The sequence below is a fragment of the Octodon degus genome, unplaced genomic scaffold (genome assembly GCF_000260255.1).
Source record: "Octodon degus isolate 3935 unplaced genomic scaffold, OctDeg1.0 scaffold00054, whole genome shotgun sequence".
In the NCBI taxonomy this organism is placed as follows: domain Eukaryota; kingdom Metazoa; phylum Chordata; class Mammalia; order Rodentia; family Octodontidae; genus Octodon; species Octodon degus.
In genome coordinates, this window is record NW_004524630.1 from 6,124,914 (window position 1) to 6,142,529 (window position 17,616).

The window sequence follows — 17,616 nt, forward strand, 5'->3', positions numbered from 1 at the left end:
TTCCATGTGATGGGCCACCTTGGAGGAAATTCGCTATGTGCTAATCCAAGTCACCAGTGTGATCAGGAGACTAGAGTCTACCGAATACAAGAACTATTTGTAGTCATTTTGTGCCGCAATACTTAAGTTAAAGGCTAATTGATCATAGAAACTCAAAAGAGATGTTGGTTGTACGCAAAGTAGTTCAGAGGTTCTCAAATATACAAAGGAATTGTGTAATGATGGACAGACAGACAGAGAGATGAAAGCAAGGATCTGCCTTATAATGGACTTTCAATTAGTAACTATAAAAGTAAACTTCAAAAATTACAACTTGGAAAGCACACAATAATAACAGCAGTCATCAATTTCTATGGATGCTGCAAATAGTGGACTGAAGTACAATACTAAATAAGGTATTTGGTGAAGAGGACTCTCCCTGTAAAACACCTATGAATGATAACGAAAAAATTAGCAAATTGTAAGGATGTGTGGGAGATATTGTTCTCGCCAAATGATCAAATACAACGGCAATAGGGGGTCACAGTGACATTCCATGGCTCCCTGAAAGATGCTGAGAGATGGGCACACCTTCACTTGTGTGGTATTCTTGCCATGAAGTTTCATGAATAAATTATGATCACAAAGAGAAATCAGAAAACACAGATCCAGTGTAAGATTTGGTGTCAAGATACTGGAATATAGTGATGTGAGGAAGAGAAGGAGGGATTGGGTCCCCAGGACCCAGAGAACTGAAGCCCACAGGGAGGGCAAGGAGAGGGACCTCAGCGCAGAAGAAGAGGGCACACACCCGGTTCTCCCTGAGCCCTGACTGACCATGTGTGGAGCTGTGACTCACACTTGCAGACACTCGGTGACCACTGCCGAAGCCACAGGCCTCCACGGAGAAACATGCAGTGGAAAATGGAGCAGTACACTCAGCCGACTTCAGGGGCTGGTGAGGTATTCAGGTTCAGACACCCTGCACAAGAGAGCAGTTGGCCAGTAGCCAGCACAGAGAGGGGCCAGCTGCACTCAGAACTCAGAACTGAGGGCACCTTCAGGCTGGTTCCACCTGGGGATCCAGGAGTCAGAGTCGGGCAGATCCAATTTCAGTGCGCCTGAGGTGAAGAAGCCAAGTTCCAGCAGGCAAACAGGGCCAGCCTCCCAGCCAGCACCAGCCTAAACTTCAGAGGAACTAGGATTCGCCACCATCCCGCCGTGAGGCCACACCTGGCTTGCCGGGACTAACATGGACACAGGCGCCGTCTGCCCACTCCGTCTACTGGTGACAGCAGGGACACACCCTGAAGTGAACATGTTTTTCTTTTTTTAGTGACTATTTTTATTTTCATATGAGTGTGAACTCGTTCTAGTTTTATTGTTCTGTTCTGTTTTGTTCTTTTCTTTTCTTTCTTTTTTTTTTTTTTGTATTTTTAGGGAAGGGTCTACAGGGAGTTCAGGGTCTTACTATTAGGTCAGACTTATAGTGATTCTCCTGTTTACAGCCTCCCAAGAGCTGGGATTACAGGTGCGTGCCACCACGCCCAGTCTCAATTGCCACCTCCGGCTCACAAAGACGGGACAAACTTGCTTGGCTGAACACCTGAGAATATCAGATAACCAGATAACAAGAAAGAGTAAAAATTACAGAGGCTCCAAGTAGTAGCACTGCTGACAACTGGGTGAGTGGTCTGGATTCTGCGTTGTAAACCGGGGCCCCCCTCCTTGCCTCCTGAACACGGGCTCCAGCGGGGTTTAGGAATGTGGAATGGAAGAAAGATGGGGGCGAGGTGCCGGGTCAGGGAAGCTGATCGAATTCCTTGAGGCATTTGCGGAAAAAGCTGAGAGGAATGGCAAGGGCATTGGGAGCCGGCAGCAAACGTGCTGCTGCAGAAATAGGGCCGTTTTCGCAATTTATTCCTTTTTGGTTAAAATAACCTCCCCAAGGGGCCGGGGAGATGGCTCAGTAGAATAAGTGCTTTCCTGGCAAGCGCCAGGGCCTGAGTTCAATCCCTGGTTCAAACAAACAAACAAACAAACAAACAAACAAACACCCAAAGAAACCTCCCCAGGAACTAACTCACCTCTCCCCTATGGGCTTCCCACCCACGCAGCCCCGGGAAGGGCAGTTCAGCCCCAAGGCCACCTTCGCTCCGCATCCGCATCCGCGGGGCCACACTCAAAGCTTCTGGTGCGCAAGCCGAGTCCCACACACAGCCACAGCCACAGCGCGCGCCTTCCCGTCCATGCGCACCCGTGATACAACTTCACTTATAATACCGGGATAACAATGACAGCACAAGAGAAGCGCAGGGGGTCCCCGTGGCCCGAGCTGAGGCGCAGAGGCTGCTCCCCTCCCCCCCAGGCGCGCGTCCGGAAGCTTCTGTCCTGGCCTGGGCTGCAGGGTGCCCGCGCAGGAAGCCGGCGGAGGGCGGGTCAGAGGAGCGAGAGGAGCCTCCCAGGCCCACCGAGCTTCCCCAGGCCCCTCCTCCGGCCCCCAGGAAGCTGGGGTGTGCGCCTGAGCGCTGCGGCTGAGCGCAGGCCGCGGGGCCTGGATGCGCGAAATGCAGCGCACGTACCAGCAGTCGCGTGAACGGGGCTTTCCTCTCTCCTGCTCGCAGCGCACCTGGTGTGCACGGTCACCCTTCCTGTGGTGACGCTCCAGGCTTCCCGAACCAAGCGGAGTCTTCAAGCGGAACGCGTTCCCCATTCGTGCCGTCCATGTGCCAAAGCGCTTATCATACTGTGTCGTAACTCGGAGTTTGAAGCAGGACAGGAAAAGCAGGTCGAGTTTCCTTTTTCCTCTTTCCAATTGCAAGAAAACTCGTTTTGACTGTAGCTCTTACCAACAGCACAATATTCTTTTCTCACCAAGTCAAGATGTTTCACCTTCTTACTTAAAGAGCGCATTTTGGCTCCTCCTTGCAGGTCTGAATTGCCATGTGGGTCACTGGCCGTGCGCTCTGAGGCCTCGTGGAAATCGAATGTAAATACCGCGACACAGCGACCATTGATCTCTAACCAAGCTGGCGACTAGGGAGTGGGGTGCCGGACAAAAAGATTCACGTCTGAGCGGGACAGAGCAGGGTGCCTTGACATGTCAGCGTGCTACCCCAGCACTTAATTTAGAACATACATTTTTTTTTTTTTTTGTTCTAGAATTTTCCATCTACTATTTTCAGGCTGCAGTTGACCTTGGTTAAGTGAAACCAAAGGAAACACAATCACAGATAAAGTAGAACTTCTTCGTACTGGCAAGAATGGACGATGTCAATTTCTCTTACTTACCTTGTCTCAAGATATTTATTGAGATTTGGGTAATGAAGGAAGTGGAAAGTTGGCTCTGGGCTGCTGTGGAGCCTAAACTAACGTCTCCCCTGAGCACGACAGAGAACCCGTGCTATAGTATTTTTGTGCAGTACCAGGGATCGAACTCCAGACCTTATGCTTGCCAAGCACGCACTTATACCACTGAGCTATCTCCCTGGCCCAGGTGAGGATTTGGAAACAGATTACTTCATGCCTGTTTTCTGAATTATCACCCTCAACCACTTCCTCAATTCTACTTTAGGTTAGCAGCAGGTGAGCAACATAGCTTTAGTAAGCTGCTGGCAGCATCTCTGTGGATTAATTTATTTTATTTTTAAGCAAGCCCAACAATTATTAAAATATTCAAGAGCATTGTCAATAGTGACTTTTAAGATAATCACATATATTCAAGACATAAATATTAATTTTTTTATTATTTGGTGATGGCCTTATCCAATATCTGTCATTAAAATACAGGAACTATATCCGGACTCTCTTTTCTAGTGTTTCTTAATTTTTTATTGCACTATCTTTTGGGATTTCAATACATAGTGTCTTGTTTCCTCTTTAATATCAGGGTGGTGTCATAATTTAATTATATTTTAAATAGCATTTTACATAAAAAAACTTCATTAGGGCTGGCCTGATAGCTCAGTGGACTAAAGCTCCTGCTTAGGCAGAGCTCAGGGACTGGAGTTCGATCCCTGATATGCGGAGCCAACCCCGCCCCTGGGGCACACTGAGCCGAGATTGAGACTGGGCGTGGTGGCATGTGCCTATAATCCCAGCTCTTGAGAGGCTGTGAACAGGAGAATCACTATGAGTCCAATCTCTATAGTGAGACCTTGTAGACTCTGTAGACCCTGACCTAAATACAAAAAAAAAAAAAAAAAAAAAAAAAAAAAAAAAGAAAGAAAAAAGAAAAAAGAAAAGCTTCACTAAGTAGTTTAAATTCCAACGTTTTAGTTTTGTGAATTATTCCCAGTCACTTGAAAGGTTTATGTGTGCTCAGTTTAGGAAAATTTTTTTAAAGTTTGTGATGAGTCAAACCCTTGCCTAAGACTCTAATTATTTATGGTTTTTTAAACATCATTTTATCTGAGTGTCTCTGCTCAAAAATATGAATAGAACGCGTTGTGATGTACTTGCTGGAGAAGTAAAGGCATGGCCCCTTCCTCCCTCTTTAAGTATGCCCAAAGCCATTGTGGGCCATAAAGTAGCATAGCTGAGACTGAGCGTGTGAGAAGCATTCATGAATTAAGCTTTTCAAAATTGACAGGCTTTAATTGTGTCTTTAGAACCCCCTCCTCCCGTGCACTGAGAGCAGCCACCTCTCTGGTGCTAACATCGATGCGCACAGGAAGTTGTATTAGCTACCCTTTGCTGCAGAGGCAAACCTGGGGCAGGCGGCCTATCAGGCAAAGAGATTTATTGTGGCGCGCAGCTCTGGAGCGTCAGCGTCAGGTCGGCCGGCTCTGCAGGGTGCGCCTCGGTGGCCTGGCTGAGGGGGAAGCGCGGGCAAGCCGTGCTGCGCTGCGCAGGAGTTGCTCATCTCCCTGGACGCAACATTGTCCTTATTTTGATGCTGCACTGTAAAATGTTTTCTTTCCCCTAAGATGATAAAAGATGCAGAATGGGGGCCACCACACAGAGTAAACAAAAAGCTCGTACTTCCTGTAAAAACTGCATGCAATAGTAAAACTAGTTTGTTACAAGAAATAAATGAATTTGTAAATATGCTCATTCACTTAAGGTGTAAATGCTTTCCTTATTTCCTTTTCTTTCTTTGCTTTATGAATGTATAAGTTGCACACAGTGTATGTCCACAGGTGACGTCTCTCTCTAAGGAGCTGAGAGTTAATAAAGAAAATTAAAAATTTGTTTTCACAAAGAGCTTAACTGAACCTGAACTGGAAACAACCACATGAACTTATTATTTTTACAGTTTCCATCTTAGGTGCTCTACGATGTCACACTGTGTGGCACGATTCAGTATCCACGAGTAGCCAGGTCAGTCGAGCTGCCCACTGGGCAGGCCACTTCCTTGGAGGCTGTGGACCACCGAAGAGGAAGCCGGCAGCTCATGGGGCTCTGGTTGGCAAACCGTGTTGGAACATCCAAAAGGAATGCATGAGTTTGTGAAATTATTATGGTTTATTTGGTTTGTTGAGACAGGGTCTTGCTATGCAGCTCAAAATGGCCTTGAAGTCTTAGTCCTCCCAGTTTTAGCCTCCTGAATGCTGAGATTACAGATGTGTTCAACATCTGGCTTGACTTATCAATTCTTACTGTTACTCAAAAGGAAATATTTATGTGCTATGATAAAGAAAAAAATGGAATTTGAAAATTGTATTTACATAAAATGTCACATATTGCTTAATTCATACTATTTGTTGAATGAAGTTTAAGCCAAATTACAGAATAAAATATTAAGTAATAATCTTGAAACCTGATGTATATCTGTATATAACTGCACAAAATCCCATTAATGGAAGCGGAAAAAGTCATGAAAAATATTATTTTAAAAGCTGTATAACAGATTGTAATTTTTTTTTTTTTTTTTTTTTGTATTTTAGGAAAGGGTCTGCAGGGTGTTCAGGTCTCACTACTAGATCGGACTCACAGTGATCCACCTGTTTACAGCCTCCTAAGAGCTGGGATTACAGGCATATGCCACCACACCCAGTCTCAACAGGCCTGGGGATTGAACCCCCAGTCCCTGCACCTGCTTGCAGGCGCTTTAATCTGCTGAGCTATTTGGGTGGCCATAAGATTGTAGTTAAAAAGAAAAAAAAGAATCCAGTAAAATATAACACACCAATTTCTAGGAAAGAGAGAGTCATGCAAGGTTTTACTGGTTTAGGCAGAGGCCTAGTTCCACAGCATAAGTCAATAGTTTTATAATCATGAAAGTTCTTCCAGATTTTTGTGCTAATGGCCTGGTCTCCACACTCATAATTCAGTCAGGTCTGGCATTTCTAGTGGATAACCCCAAATCTGTAATCTAAGCTTACACGGCATAGGATCTCTATTCATTCTGTAGAGGAAATTCATCTTATTATTCAAGAAGGTACAAAATACGTATAGACAGATGACAATTTTTTTTTTTTTTTTCTGAACCAGGGATTGAACTCAGGCTCTTGTGCTCGGCAGGCAAGCTCTTATTCTACCCAGCCATCTCCTGGCTCCTAAAATACATATAGAGAGAGATGATGCTTGTCTAAAACTTAAGTTAGTACTAACAGTAATTTTAAGTGGAGCTGGTGGTGTACTGCGGTGGTAAAGGGCTTGCGTAGCATGCAGGAAATCCAGGACAGGAACAAAAATCGATGATGCTATAGCAATGGGTATACCTAGCACTCCTACCTTGTAACATTCTACCTACTTCTGGGAGTGGTGGTGCACGCCTATAAATAATCCCAGCACTCAGGCGGCTGAGGCAGGAAGATGGTTGTGAGTTTGAGATCAGTCTGGGCTACAAAGTGAGTTGAAGTCAGCCTGAGCTGCACAGTGAGACACTTTCTTAAAAAAAGACCCCCCAAAAAATCTATCTACTTTTTGAAATATTTGAGAGAATCAAGCACATTAAACTTGTGATTATAATTAGAAATGCTTATCATGGTTGGTGTCATATATATTCTTGGTTGTTCCGTAAGTTAACCTACTGACTAGAGGCAAGGATGTCTCAAATGGCAGAGCTTCTACCATTTTCCTTTGCTCCTTCAGTCTTTTAGTAGGGAGTGACAACAGTGGCAAGGTGGGATCTGAGGTCCAGGCCTTGCCAGCCTCTATTTTCAGGAGCCATGGCTGTCTTCATCTTGGTTTGGGTTAATGGGCATTTGGATTGTTTCCAAGATTTTTCTATGACAAATTGCACTGCCATAAACACACATGCACATATATCACTGATGTTTTTAACTTTTCTGGGAAGATACCCAGAAGGGAAATAGCTGCGTCCAGTGGAACTTCTAATCCTAGTTTTTGAGGAGCCGCCACACTGATTTCCGTCATGGTTGTACCAGTCTGCACTCCCACCAGCAGTGGAGAAGCGTTCCTCTTTCCCCAGAGCCTCGCCAGCATTTGAAGTTGGTTGAGTCTCCGCCCCCTCCCGCTATAAAGCAGTGAACTCGGCCTTGCTTGCCAGGCAGGCGCTGCACCCCTGAGCTACATCCCTGCCCAAGAGGAGGTCTCAAGGGCTACTTGTTTTAAGATCACCCAGAGTGCCGTAAAAGGCAGCCTCTGGAAAAGCCAGGACTAGGCGCCCCACCGCCCCGCAGGCTGCAGGGTGCGTGGGTCACTGCCGCTGGCCCTCAGTGCCCTTTCTCACAGGCTGCGATCAGCCAACCACTGAAATTCAGTCTCTGCTGGAGTAAGGTGGAGGCCATGTGGTTAGAGCAGGTGCAGAGCACAGGGCCCGGCCGAGCTGTGAGAGCTTACTGATTTGTTTTCTTCTAGCTTTATTGTATTACAACAAAACAGGAAAACAGCCGAGCTGCCAGGTTTGCTTTGTCCCTGACAGTTGAAGTCATGTTTTATTTCTGCATTGCTTCTTCTCTAGCATTATTTCACTCTACACTTTCCTTGGTTTTGCAGAGTACTCTCCAACGTTCTGTATTTCTAATGAAAATTAATTTTTGAAATTCTTGTCAATGTCTGTGAGCGTGTTCTGCTTTTCACCAGAGTAGAGTTGTAAGAAAAAGTGTATTCCACCAAGCTAGGCCCTTCTAGTCCTAGTCTAGAACTTTTTTAGGGTGTTCAGGGTCTCACTACTTGAAATCGAAGTGATTCTGTTGTTCACAGCCTCCGATCCCAGCTGGGATTACAGATGTAATCCCAAGCCACCACACCCAGTCTAGATTGCCTTCTCAGGGTGCCCCTGGGATGGGGCCGGCACAGTAGGCTTGGAGATTGAACCCCGGCCCCTGCTTGCAGCAGCTTTAATCCGCTGAGCTATTTTGCCAGGCCTTAGATTTCCCGTGTATTTCTGCCTAAAACTCTTTAGTGTTCCTACCTGGTAGCAGTTCTCCTACGAGCTTGTGTTTGCATAGGAAATACCAGGATCTTGGGCCTCTTGTAATGACGAAGTGATCAGAGCAGAGGTCTTCACGTGTATTGTAACTTCCTTAAGAATTTCATTGAAAGGCATCACTTTACAGAGCTCCTATAAAGCTTGCGTTGTTTCCCCAGTTTCCTGAGTGTGTTGAAAACCTATTGCAAACCTTAAACTATTTGGTCCAGCTGATAGTAGCAATGCCGAGTGACTGAAGGGACCAGGTTTCCTCGGTTATTCCTTTTCTATTTCTTTTACCTCTTGCACTTTGACTATGAGAAGATAATCGGTGGAGAGGCACTTTAAACATTTTGTAATATATTTAACATAAAGCAATGAGGATGACAAAACTACTAAAATCACCAGGACCAACGGATAGCGGTTTATTTTAACCAGAACCGTGGACTTCATCTTATCATCATAATTATTGCCACAGACAAAACTCTTGGATCAATTTCACACCCTATAAACAAACAAACGACAAACCCAACCCCGCGTCTGAGTTCTCGGGCTTCCTGGCCGTCGGGAGAAGCGCAGACGGAACATCGGGAGCTCCGAGGCCTCTCCAGCCTGCACCTGCACCCCTCGGGGTCCGCGAAGGTTCGCGCCTTCTTCTTCCTAGACTCCGTGCGCCCAAACGCTCCGCGGAAGACGCGACCGAGGAGCCCATCGCCGGGGCGAGAAGGGGTGACCCGTGCGCGCTCACCTGGGACCGCTCGGACTTCCAGCCCGAGGGTCGCTTAGCGCACGTAGGGGCGGAGCCCCGATCCCCGCTTGCCCCGCCCCTGTCCTCGCCCCGCCCATCACCCTAGCCCCGCCCCCATGTAGACCTTGCCCCGTCGCGCCCCGCCCTCTCTTCGCCCTGTGCACTGACATTGCTCGGTGGCACCTTCCACGCTCCCCATGTAGATCTCGTTCACGCGCGAAGAGTCCCCAGTGCGACCCCTGCCCGGCCCCTCTCCTCGCCCCGCCCACAAGACATTGCCATGCCCGAGCCACGCCTCTTTCCGTCCCACGCCAGCCTCGCTCTCACGTGCAGAGTTCCGCGTGCAGACCCCTCGCCCCGCCCCTCCCCCTCCCCTCGTCGCCCCGCCCCCTCCCCGCCCCCTCTCCGCCCCTTGCCCAGGTTTCGCTCCCACGCGCGGAGTCCCGGAGTCTGCAGCAGCCCTCACTTCTCGTCGCTTCCTCCACCGGCTGCGACCCCTCGACCGGCTCGCAGCGGGCGCCGGAGGACATGCGACCGGCCACGGCGGGCGGCCCTCTGCGCGCGCTCCTCCTGCTGGCGCTGGCGCTGGCGCTGTCCCCGCCCGAGACCCACGCGCGACCGCGGGGGCGCAGAGCCGCGCGCGCCGAGAAGCCCAAGACCTCGCTCCCGTTTCCCGCGCCGGCGGCCGGCACCTCCCGCAGCGCAGGTGAGTCCTCGCCCGGCCTCGGCGAACCGGGGAGCCCTGATCGCCCCTGGGGAGCCAGGCTGCGGCTCGTGCGATGGGCCGTGGCTTAAACCAAATCGGGCGCGGAGCGGCTGGGCGCGCGCTCCCTTTCCCCGGCTGGCGGCCCCTTCTCATCACCGATAGCACAGCAGGAAGATCCGGCTTCCGTCCCACGGAGGCACCGTGTGGCCGGGCGGCCCAACGGTCAGCGCCTCCTTTCGGGTTCTTGTGCCTTTGTAAAGATTCAGTGAGGTCACCGCTCAGAGGCCCGAACATTCTCAGGGTTGACCTTTCCTTGTCCCTTCAAGCTGGCCTGGGCTGCTGGGGCCCAGGGCAGTTCGGACTTTCCCGCGTGTTTGGGGACCACGTGCCACCAGCTGCTTCCAAATCAATGCTGGGCACTGCGTCCTGCAGCTGTGGTGCTTGGTGGTGAGCGCAAGGCGGAGCAGGAGTCGCTACTCTAGGGTTAAAGGCGTCCCGGGATGAGGAAATGAAGAGGGAAGGAGGAAAGGCCGGGCAGGGGCAGTGTTTGGGGTACGCGGCTCGAAATGAGGTGCTGAGGAAAGGCGACGGACAGTCTGCTCAGAGGGTCTCTTTTCAGGTCCACGGCAAGGTGGGGCAGGTGGCAGAGGCTGGGAGGGAAGGGTCTGAATTCAGGGCACTGCGTCCCACCTAGAGAGAGAGAGCACCGAACTCCGGGGTTGGGAGGGGCTCCGGCGCCCCCTAGACCCAGGACGCGGGCTGCTCCAGGCGCCTCTTCCGCCTCACACTTACTGCTTAGTGTTGTTTGCATTTCACAATAGGATGACGGCCATATATTCATTCCCTCCACGGTCATACTGAACACTTGTCTGCGTGCCAGCCGCCTTGCAGGGGCTCAGGCTACCTAGGGCACACCCAGGGAAAGTGTGTGTGTGTGTGTGTGTGTGTGTGTGTGTAGTGCCGCCTGCCTTGAACGGAAGTGGAAAATGGTGTCCTGCTCTTCAGGTGGGTGTGAAGCAGGAGTTGGGAACGCTTGGGAGGCTGAGGTGAGTGCTGAGCCAAGTGTGAGGACGGCCCAGGCTGGCCGTTCAGGCCGACTGGTAGGTGGCAAGCCTTCAGGAGGGGACCGCGACAGTAACCAGGGACGCCATGGCAGTGCCACACTTGCCTGGATCCGCTTGGATTTACAATTGCTGTCTTCCCAAGTACTGATCTCACAGGACGCAGTGACCCTTTGGGATGAGCAAGGAGTGGGGGCAAGTCTCCAAGAGGAGGAGCATTATGGTGCTGCGCTCATCCAGACCTCAGTTTTATTCATGCTGTAATAGATCTTTTCTCTCTGGATAATGACAGTGAAGATCTTCTCTTTGGTTAATGGAGACTTACTGACACTGATGTGAGTTACGAGGGAGAGAGAGGCATGCTTTACTTAAAGTGAATAGTGGCCACAATCTGAAGTCTTGAAAAGTAAGACAGGCTGACCGAGAAGGACCCGGAGGCTGCTCCTAAAGTCCCTTGCTCTCTACAAGTGCTCATGGACGTTTCGCCTTTCGGTTGTTGCGCTGAGTTCAGGGTGGCTTGTTACACCGGAAGTGAGGTGTGGCTGGGGCCCTTGGGCACGGGTTTGGGACAAGCAGGAACGCAGAGAAGACAAGGACCCCTGAGGGTGTTCTCGTGGGACGTGCGCGGGAGGTGACAAGTGGCATAGCTCATGCGCAGGCGATATTTTCTAGGTCCTGGAGGCTGAGCGCTCCCACCCCACCTGCGTCCCAGTAAGCACCCACACCCAGCATAATGGACTTGCCTGGATTCTGAAATGCCCTTGCCAGTAGCAGATGATAACTCGGGCAGTTTCTCCTCCAGAGGGCGCACAACGCAGATCCCTCCTGACCCAGAGACGTGGGGTCTCCGGTCCCTTACATGAGCACGCAGCTGGTCCAGCCAAGGACAGCCACAGATTGTGCTGTGCCTCGGCTCCACTCTCACATCTCCTCCCTGGGGCGGGCTGATCTCCCGGGCGAAGAGCTCAGGCTCTAAGACTGAGCCCTGCTCTTGCCCCTGCCTTTCAGGTGCCAGTCTTCTCCCTGTGCTTCTGAATGACCACCTGAAGTCAGGGTTCCCACAATCCACTCCTCAGGCTTGATTAATTTAATAGAGTGGGTTGCAGAGCTCAGGGGAACACATATACTGATTTATGATAAAGAATGTTACAGAGGATACACAGATGGAGGTGTGCGCAGGACATGGTATGAGGGAAGGGGCACAGTTTCTCTCTGCCCTCCGAGCATGCCACCTCCATGCATGTCCGTGCTTTCAGGGCCCTCTGGGAATTTTGTGTTTACAGTTTTCATTGAGGAAATTTCATTACATAGACTTGACTGTTTACACATTGATCAGTATTGATCCATATAACCTTCAGCCCCTGTCCCTCCCAAGGGAGTCCTGATCCTCTAGTCTTGCCTTGGGGATTCTGAAGCTACCTGGGCACTGGTTGCCATCAGTCAATTCATTAACATACAAAAACACATGCCTATTTCAGAGTCCAAGGATTTTAGGATTTTTATTGTACAAGAACAAAAATACCTTTCACAGTATTGTAATAACGTACAGGCATGCATTCTCCCTTTTTGGTAGTTGGGCAGCTTCTTCATGTGGAGATGTGAGGCTGGAAGTGGGGGAACTGTTTCCAGGAAGAAGAAGCAGTAGGCATGAGAGCCTTTAGGCAGGCCAGCAAGATGGCGGCTCTTGGCGGGGGAGTGGGTGAGCTGTGGGTACGGGAGTCCTCAGGATTCACCATGCTAGGCTTTTTCTCCCACGAGCCCCCACCTTCATGAGGGCCTTCAGCCACTCGCTTAGCCTTCGACACACAATTGGAGTCACTCTGATGGGCCTAGGGTTACGAAGTCAGCACCTGGTGGCTGTCATTCTTGAGGAGTCAGCTCACCAATAGATCTGGTTCTTCCGCTTCTTGTCCTTCCCAACACCCTGGTTCAAGCCATCATGACTCAGTTGTCTCCCTGAATCTTCTTGGTACTCCTGCCAGTCTATCTTATTGGGACAAAAATAAAGAATTAGGAGGTTTCATAACCTTTACTGCCACCCTCTTGTGCTGTTCTGTCCTCCCACTTTCTCTGATTATCCTGCTAGCAGAAGGAAGCTTGTAAAGTCTGTCATTGGAAAGGGACACTCAGTACTCGCCCACTGAAATGTAGACACCGTGAGGAGGCTTTGATGTCGGGCGCTGTGAAATGAAGCGATGGTTTGCCTCAGTTAGAGAAGAGGTGGCAAGTGGAGCGATCGGAGCCTAGGAGGACCGCTGGGATGTTTTATTGAATAATATGCCCCCATGTAGCCTCTTTCTTTTCAAAGGATTTCAGGAAATACTTACAATTTTTCTGTAGACTTTATAGAACCAGGTCCATGTTGTTTTCGTGTAAAACTTTGCTGATGTGGAGCTTAAGGAGAATCTTAGAAGATCGCTTTGGGGAGGTTATCCTAAGGAATTACAGATGAGCATTCCTTGTCAGTAGTGTCAGGCTGGCTCCTTCCCGTCCCAGTGGCTTCTTCTCCTGAGTTTCCAAGGGAGTTCTAATTCCTCTTTGTCCCTTTCCTTCCCTTTTCTTTTCCCACCTACCCTGTGTGTCTCTCTCCCAAGGATTTGTGCTGCACCATTCAAGTCCCACACCTGCTCCTCACAGATGGTGTTCTACGTTCTGGAAGGCTCTTCTCTCATCATTTCCCATTGGAATTCTCTATATTCAGCAAGGCCAGTGATAGCGAACCTTCTAGAGCTTTCAGTGATGACCATCAGCAAGTGTGCCGTGGCGTGTGTGCCCTGCAAACATTCCCCCCTTTATCTTGCATCTCAACTGCTGACACAGAGGGCTTTGCGTCGGCATGGGTTTGGGGATGTTTTCTCCTCTCTAACAAGCAAGCAGTCAGTTCTGCAGGCAGTCGAAGCTAGGTGTTATCAAATCCAGTTCAGTCCCAGCATTAACTGCCTGGAGGTAGGGTTGGTCCCCAACTCTGCTCCTATTTCAAACCCACTTACCATGCCAGGCCTCTGCAATTTCTGACCATCTACTGAAAGGATTGTCAACCTAGTCGGGTATAAAGACAAATATATTAATTTGGGTCTAACTAGGATTGCAGTATGGAAAAGAAGATTTAAGTAATCTTGAAAATGTGTTCCAAGGCTTTAAAAAGTGATGTCTATTTTTATAGCTTTAAACCACAGGGCTTGGAAATTCCTTCATGTGTTCATCAGGTATTCTGGTTGGTGCTGGAAAATGTTACGCTGTGTTGTGAGAAGGCGTCTGGGTGTGGGCTCAGCCTTCCGGTAGTTTGGGGAAGGAGTCCTTAGACAGCCGTTGGCCGAGGTCAGCAGTATGTTGGGAACCTGCAGTTCGGCTGCTGGACACTCTCAGAACCGTGCCTTTGGGTTTCTCTTGAGGCTTCACTGCACAGGTGATTTATTAAATCACTGGCCAGAGGTGATCAGCAACAGGGCAGCCTGCTTTGGTGTTTTGAGTAACCAGTGCCCATCTTGAAGCCACCTAAGGGCTGCCACCATCCGGGCATTACTAATTACTCATTAGCATGCAGTAAAACAGGATCACTGTGGCGTTTCCAGGGACTTCAGGCACTTTATGCCAGGAAGAAGGTATGAAGAAAAATACAGATTTCCCAGTGTTATAGCCTTCTACTTGTGCAACGTCTCTGCAGTTATTTCCACTCCCCAAAATAGTAAACCTGTGCATTCACTTTGCAGATGTCCCGCAGTTCTGATACAATCTTTTCCCCCATATCCGGATATGTTTGCATACTCTTTGGACTTGGGTAATGATGGAATTTTATCTAACCACTGAGATAGTGGTAGTTGTTGAGTAACACTTTTACTCATGTGAATGAAAGATAGAAATTTTTGCTACTTTGCCTATCACCAAGGAAGGGGTAGTTGGGTATTTTAACTTTTTAAAGAAGTTGTATTGTGCATATTTAAGTAAAATATTGTAATAATTAAGTCACACACCCTTAGGCTTTGATAGATGTACACACATACGGAAATAATTACTACAGCCAAACAAGCATATCAACCACACTCCATTCTAATATTTTACATGCTTTATTGTATGACTCACTTGAAGGTATTTGTTTTATTGCCAGCCATAGTCATGGGAAGAAATTCAGGTGGGAACGTCATATGTGATTTTTCATGTGTATTTGACGTGGGCTGTGAGTGTAAACCGCCTGTGCTATGATCACGGGCGCTCACCAGGAGCCACGAGGCTGGCTCACGCCCACGCGTGCCCGCCCACGCACCGCGTTCCTGCCCGTAACTTTGCCCACTTGCAGGCAAGATGCCACGCGGGGAACTGCTGCGCAGGAGGTGAGTGGGCAGAGCCGCCCAGTGCCCTCCCCACGCTGGAATGGCACAGTCGCAGGGCGCTAGGTTCCCACCACTGTACCGGCCACACCGCGGGGATTCCAGGCGCAGGCTTGCAGCGTGTGGTTGCCGCCCTCGCCGCGGAGAGTTAGCGGAGGTTCACGCCTCTTCATTCCCCTTATGACCGTCCGTCCCGTGCCTCCCCACCGCTGCCCTGTCCCTCAGTCCCCGTCCCTCAGTCCCCGTCCCTTTTGTTTGTTCAGCTTCGCAGCACATCCTGCTACGCTGCTGTGTGGCGCCGAGCGTGTCCGTGGTGCTTCACACTCGTCTTCTCACCTCTTATCCCTTCCCGCCTTCCTTCCCTCCACCTCTTGACCCGTGAGAATGATCCAGCCCCATACGCCTAGAGCCGTGGTTCTTGATGCAAATTTCATTGGACCCCTGCGGGTTTCAGATGCGACTCTGGACTTGCCTCTTGGAGCAGTGGGCACCTGCGAGTGCAGCTAGAAGGTCTGCAGCTAGAAGGGTCTTTGAGAAGCCGAATGCACATTGAGTTTTTGGGGCCACCCGACTGTTAAATTGAGGGGCATGGGAAGGCAAAAGGTGGCATATCAAAATCTTCTGGAAATTTTTTCCTACATAAAGATAATTGCTGACTGCCCTCCACGACTCCAGACACCTACCATTCCTGTTCCTTCCGCTTTATGGCCGTGATTCAGTGTGCTTTGGTAATGCATGAAATAAACTCCAGGCCTGCAAGAGAGCTCAGCGGACTAAGCGCCTGCTTAGGCAAGTGCAGGGACCAGCGTTCAATCCCCAGCGCCACGTGTGCTGGCCCCGCCCCTGGGTGCACTGAGCCACCCGTAGAAGACTGGGCGTGGTGGTGCATGCCTATAATCCCAGTACTGGGGAGGCTGCAAACAGGAGGGTCACTATGAGTCCAAGCTGTGTAGTGAGACCTGTACCAAATATGTAAAAAGAAAAATGAAAAAAGAAAAAAAAAAAAAAAGAAATAAACTCCTTAGGTCTACCAGCTTCAGCAAATGGCCATTTCCTTCCTTCTTGGAAAATCGCTAGTCTGGCAGAAAAGGAAGGTGCATAAATCAGTATTATCCACACCTTAAAAATCTTTAGCTTTCATTCGGATTTCATGGGATTCGAGGGTCCACGAGGGTCCCACTTGGGGAAACGTTGTTTCATCCATGACAGGTCAGCTGGTCCTCCGTCAGCCCAGTGGACAGTGGGAGGGTAAGGTTGGGTGGGCAGGGAGGAGACGAGGAAACGTGACGAGGAGGAGGCAGAGCAGTGGGCGCAGTGACTACAGAAGAGTCACAAGGAACAGCGACACACCAGCTGCTAGGGGAAGAGAAGCAGCGTTATGGTGTGACAGAGTGAAGTGCAGAGATGGCTTTGGTAAAATGGCAAGTCACTCATCTAAAATTTAAAGGCTATTCTTGAAGACCGCATCTATGGCGAGCATTTGTACTTCTGCTGGTATTTAAAAAAATTAACATATGAGCCTTCAGCTTGGCTCAAATGGTACAGAATTCATAACTGCTATTCATTTTAATCGCTTGACACGTCTAGTTCACATGCATGGTAGACTGTATTTTCTCTGGGAACATACAACAAATTATGTGGGCCAACCTAAAAAACAGTTTATCAATAGGAATTGGGTCCTGATCATTTTCATGATGTAGATCTCTCACAAGGACAAAAATGGGTTGTAGGCTTATTGCAGCCTGTACAAGTGTGTGTGTCCCTGAGTTCCATGTGTCGCAGCCATACCCTGAGGAAGGGCCCAGCAGGAGATATAGGCCACCTACCAGGACTGGTGACTTCTTTTTTTTTGATTTTAGGGAAAAGTCTCACTACTAGATGGGATTTGTAGTGATCCGCTGGTTTACAGCCTCCCAGAGCTGGGATTACAGGCGCGTGCCACCACGCCCAGTCTCAATTGCCATCTCAGTACGCGACGTGGGGCAGGGTCAGCACAGCAGGCTTGGGGTTCAAACTCCCAGCCCCTGCACCCGCTTGCAGGTGTTCTGATCCACTGAGCTATTTGGCCAGCCCTAGCCTGGTGACTGCTTGTTTGCATGTCCTGTCCCAGCATGAGAGCAGTGGTGGGCCTGGAAACGTGAACGTGTCCATGACCGCTTCAGAACCTTGTTATATTTATTTGTGGGAAATATTCTGCTGCAGAAGACGAGCCTGTTGCTAAGAAAAGAAAAACAATGTGCTTGTTGGGTTAGGAATGTTATCTGGGTGTAATTTTTTCCTGTGATTCTCACTTGAGTTTCTTTGTAGATTTGCAAAGTCTTGTTTGAAGAAGGCAAGATTTATAATTTGAATTTTAAGTCAGAAGAATAAAAAATTATCACTACATTAAATAATTATTCATTACCACTACATTGATTTATGAAGTATGCAATAGAAAGTCCTTGAAAAATCCTTCTATAGAGTGAAAATAAAAAATA

General features: G+C 49.2%; 1 protein-coding gene across 1 annotated transcript in view; it reads left to right on the forward strand.

Annotated features, from left to right (window-relative positions):
* The first annotated feature begins 9,575 nt into the window (after positions 1 to 9,575).
* Positions 9,576 to 17,616, forward strand: part of Alkal1 (ALK and LTK ligand 1) — a 25,952-nt gene continuing 17,911 nt past the window's right edge. Inside the window, exon 1 of the mRNA XM_004633378.2 lies at positions 9,576 to 9,753. Coding sequence (XP_004633435.1) covers positions 9,576 to 9,753 — 178 coding nt within the window. The remainder of the gene's footprint in view (positions 9,754 to 17,616) is intronic.